Here is a 5,000-nt window from a genome sequence, read left to right on the forward strand (position 1 = left end):
ACTGAACTGAGCATGCTCATAAAGCCCCCTCCCCCTGTACAGTAACAGAGAGGGAGAAGAAACCAGAAGATGAAGATGTTAAAGTGAGGGAAGATGGATATTCTCGATTAGCTAATTCAACGAGAGACACCAAAAAAGCTGAACAGAAGGACAGTTCTTTTATGATGCTGATGATGATGAGGATGAAGATGAGGATGATGAAACATGCAGGGGATGAAACGTTTGTGACGGTGAAACTCCTCCAGATAGTTGTTGGGTTGAATCCATCCATCTGCTAGCAGCACACGGAAGTCCTCTAATGGAAGATATTCGTAGTTTGAGTCCAGAACAAGGTAAGATCCATCAACTGTACATGATCAATACTTTATGGAGAAGTAGAAGAGCGGAGATGAAGTGTGTGTTTAGCTCCATTAGATATAATGGTCAATTTCTGGATTTAAATATCTGTGACCCTTAAATTATTGACAATGGTTCATAGCAGAATTTAGGGTAGTCACATGGTAGGCCGCGTGCCAACAGGCAGAGACGGAATTAAATGGCAAGGAGGGGGAAGATCTCCCTGTAAGAACGGCTCATCAGCTCCTCCTCCTGTTCGCACCGGTGGTCCCTGAAGCCTGGTAACCATAGAGCGGATCATTAGTGTGAGATGGTGCAGGCTGGTGGGAGCGGCTCCAGTGGAGCAGCAGCTTTCATCAGAGCTCCACAGAAAAGCTGCTCTGGTGCTCTGAGAACTGTGGCACCATCAGCATCACCATCACGCTCGTGAAAGCTCTGGCTTTGTTGTCTCAGGCAGCTTTTATGCACTTCATCTTCAGTTTCTAAATTTTTAGTTTAATTGTTGTTGTCATTATTTATTTTGACCAGTGTAGAGTTTTGTTTTTAATTTATTTGGATTATAAATACATGAATTAATAATTATTAATAAAAAGTTGTATTTGTTCATAGTCTATAATGCTGTGTGTGTGTGTGTGTGTGTCTGTGTGTCTGTGTGTCTGTGTGTTCTATTGCCCATTATGAGGACCAGAATATGCGTGTCATTGGCAATGTATGCTCCTCATAACTGAAAAGATGGACTTCATTTTAAACTTCAGATTAGAATTGTGTTAAGGTTAGGGTTAGGGTTAGCGTTAGGAGTTAAGGAGGGGAGGAGAGGAGGGGGGAGGAGAGGAGGGGAGGAGAGGAGGGGGGAGGAGAGGAGGGGAGGAGAGGAGAGGAGAGGAGGGGAGGAGAGGAGGGGGGGCACGGAGCACAGAGCACAGAAACACACTATATTGAACAAGCCACTGGCTGAATGGGTGATATCAAAGAGCTGATATTAAATATAACCCAGAAATGAAATTACTTGAACAAACTCTTGTAGCCAAATCAGCCAGTTTTGTCTTCAACTATTCGATGGTCTTGTTTGAAACAACGGTTTTTAGCTTTTAATAGCTGCCAACTCCTTTCTATGGTACCAAAGTTGAATCTTTAGATAACAGAGAACGTTTGTACTGAATAAATAAACTTCATATTGTCAGATATGATGAGTGCATATGGAAGTATGGAAGTATATCTTGGTGAAGAAGCTGTGGATAAAATCAGCGACAAGTTTCTAACTGCAGACCTGCAACCGGACAGTTCTAAAGAACCACGGTTCAGATTCATGTCAGAAATATGGTGACTTATTTCAACCAATGTGGAAACAGATCCTCTCGGTGTACAGTTGACTGGGTGTGCATTAGAATTGTTTGGAGGACATGATTCTCTCACATGCTCAATGCTGAATGTTAAATGAAAATTAACCAGAGGAATGAATGAATGAATTAACATTTAACTGCATACTACATGTTAATTTCATTTAATTAGACACACTACTACAGTGTGTTTGACGCAACTGAAATGTGCTGTTTAGGAAGGTGTAAAAAAGCCAGGTGCATCATGGGAAGCAGTCTAATATAGCAGGTTAAGACGGTCCTGGAACTTAAACTATCATCAGTCTTTAAACTGTTTAGCTTAACAAAATGATTGTGACCGTATTTATATATGCATGTATATCTAATTTACAAGTCTGTTTCCGTGTGAGCTGTCTGCGTCGTTTCTAGTGGAAACAAGCGGTACAGGTGAACATGCGCATGCGCGCTCCGCCCTGTGGCCGATATCTGGTGTTTCTGACGGTTTTTAGCCGTTTAAATCTGTGCTAATCCACGAAGGGATTTATTTGATCAGGTTCAATGGTGCTGACTTTTCATCAGTCCACTCTTTCGTGGAGTGTCCATGAAAAAAGTTCCGATATTCTCATTTATGCCACATGGTCCAAAGTGCGCAAAGGTTTCTATAAATTGAAGAATCAAGGGTCCGACTCTCCGAGAGTTCGATGTAAAAACGCCACAAGTGACGGTGAGTCCGTTCATTAGATTCCGTGTCTTTCCACTCTTAACTAGTGTGTGTCCCCATCTGTCTGCTGCGCACATGTGCGTGCTTGTGCACTGATTATTGATTATTACTGACGGGGACAGGGACCAGTAACCCTGCCCCTGACCCTGACCCTGCCTTGTTTTAGCGTGACTGTCTCGTGACGTATAATGACGTTTTATGCTTTTCAGTCGAAATTACATTTTATCTTCACAGAATATTCGCTACATTAGTTTGACTAGATGAATGAAGATAGTGATTAAAGTATTTCTCTGAGTTAATATTAGCACCCTTAACACTAAGCAGGAGTTTGTCTTCATCTACGGTCTCTTAGTGTACTGGAATTAAGCTCTCTTTAATCCTTAAAGTGCCCTGCTGAGGATCGGTGGTTTTTCCACATTAAAGCTTCTCAGCTGCCCAATTTTTTCATATGATGGTGATGTTGACCTTTAACCCCCTAACCCTGCATTGGTTTTAGAACCTTCTGACAGTCCCTTTTCCTGTGAATGGTCTGTAGACTAGATGTGCTGAGCATTTCCTGACCTTCTGAAGGGGGACAGCCTGTTGGAGCTTTAGCTCAGCAGTATCTTCTCCAGGTCTTCATCACTGGCTGCCCTCCATTCTATCTGTTGTTTTTTGTCTGTCGCTGCATTTCCTGTTTGGCAAATCTCTTGGAGAAGGATTACTGTCAAGGATTTGGGATTTGGAGCTGGCCGACACATGTTGCACAGTTTCTATCGGTCTTGTTTCCTCCCACTGCTTCTCTGTTAGGGAAGGAACACAGAAACGGTGGCACCCAATGAAGACGAGATCTTTCTGCGTGTTGAGATGGACCCATTTTAAAGGGATGCTGGAGCAAACAGATTTAATGTAGCATTAATATGATAGATGTTGAAGGGCTTCAGAGAGATTTTTTTTAAATTTTCCAAAAGGATGTTCCCTCTTTTTTTGAAGAAAATCTAATGTTTTTATTTTTTCAAACATAAATCCAAAATTTGCTTTGAACACCATTTAAAGATAGGTCAGCTTTTAAAAGTGTAATGTCAGTTCTAATGAAGAAGAGCTTTTTCTCCATGGGTCCGGCGTCTTCCCCCCTCATCTGTACTAGCGGCGCCGCTACCAGAGACGTGCCGGCACCTCTGGCCAAAGGAGCCTTCTCTGCAGAGGAGGACATGGACAAAACCAAGGAACATGAGAGTCAGAAGCCAGCAGCTGTATCCTCCATTGTGGACGAGTTCTTCTGGATCGGCAGCAGTATTGTGGCCTTCTCAAAATGGCGACTTGGGTACACGGGTAGGTTTTAGCCTGGGCTGCATTAGTCTGAGGAGTTATGGTAGAAAATGACTGTAAAATCACTGGGCAGAAGCACGGTGTAACATTATTCTGCCCTATTTTTTCCTAGTTTTCCCTAAATTTTATAGATGAGAACTAGAATAATTACATCTGGTATTGCCATGACTCCTTTGGGACTGTCGGTTGGCAGGGTGAGGGTTAGGTTTAGGGTGAGGGTGAGGGTGAGGGTGAGGGTGAGGGTTAGGGTCAGGGTGAGGGTTAGGGTGAGGGTTAGGGTGCGGGTTAGGGTGAGGGTTAGGGTGCGGGTTAGGGTGCGGGTGAGGGTTAGGGTGAGGGTTAGGGTTAGGGTGCGGGTGAGGGTGAGGGTTAGGGTTAGGGTGCGGGTGAGGGTGAGGGTGAGGGCGGTTGAATTCTCTCAGCATGTGTCTGTTGATCAGTTAGACATGATGTCATCAGATGTTATCAGATGTTGTCAGATGTTATCAGATGTTATCTAATTGGAGTGTGAGCAGCCCCTACTGGGCTTTAGATGTTACTTTATTGGCTTTGCCAGCACAACTCTGTCATCAGTGGACTCACCTGTGACCTTCCATGTGGTGGCAACATATGGCGTCCTGACAACTCATCCGAGCTTAGCCCACTGTCCTAACAGCAGCTGACTGACCATTTGCTCCACTGGGCCTTCAGGACAGATAAAGCCCGGTTTGAACTGGACTGAGCCAAACTCAGGTTCGACCTCTGTATCATGATGACAAAGCGCCTTTCAAGCAACGGCAGCAGAATTGTTCTGAAATAGTTCTGAATTTCACAGTTTTCATTCCTAATAATCTCTGAAAAGAAAAACCAAATAGCCATCGGTCCGATGGCCGTGTGGACTGGATTCCACCTTCCACAGCAATAGGAACCTTTTTGAATGAAGGTGAAGCTTCATCTTTAATCAAGCACGTTATTTTATGTGTTGTTCCATCACGTGTGGAGACTCTCTGAGCATTCCTCTTCCCCGCATCTACACACACACCTTGAATCTGATGTTGTTACCATGGCAACAGACTTAGAGCGCCAACAGTACAGAACATTGTGCTCGCTCCACATTTGTTACTTTCCATCACTGAGGTGCTGCATGTTGCTGTTATATCAATATTTGAACAGCTGCATTGTCTCGCATGCTAACATCTACATGACCATTTATCAAAACACCAAGGACACGGATGCCTGCAACATTCCAACCTCCACAGGCAAAACAAGCAATTTTCCACTCGTCTTACATTTTCAGTTTGAAGCCAGGTCTGAAGCCAGGTGGTGACTTCAGAGCTGGA

The 5,000-nt window shown here is 43.9% G+C and overlaps 1 protein-coding gene across 12 annotated transcripts in view; it reads left to right on the plus strand.

Moving 5' to 3' along the window:
• plch2a (phospholipase C, eta 2a) overlaps positions 1–5,000 on the plus strand; it is a 50,434-nt gene that overhangs the window by 15,541 nt on the left and 29,893 nt on the right. For 5 of the 12 annotated variants that reach the window (XM_029828217.1, XM_029828218.1, XM_029828220.1 and 2 more), the window contains exon 1: positions 2,419–3,684. The exons of 4 other annotated variants lie outside the window; for them this stretch is intronic. In XM_029828217.1, coding sequence (XP_029684077.1) covers positions 3,432–3,684 — 253 coding nt within the window. In that variant the 5' untranslated portion in view covers positions 2,419–3,431. Of the gene's footprint in view, positions 1–1,803; positions 2,377–2,418; positions 3,685–5,000 lie in introns of those variants that run through there. 3 more of the 12 variants (XM_029828210.1, XM_029828211.1, XM_029828212.1) reach the window with 2 other exon arrangements.

This window comes from Takifugu rubripes, chromosome 20 (genome assembly GCF_901000725.2).
Source record: "Takifugu rubripes chromosome 20, fTakRub1.2, whole genome shotgun sequence".
NCBI classification, from domain to species: Eukaryota; Metazoa; Chordata; class Actinopteri; order Tetraodontiformes; family Tetraodontidae; genus Takifugu; species Takifugu rubripes.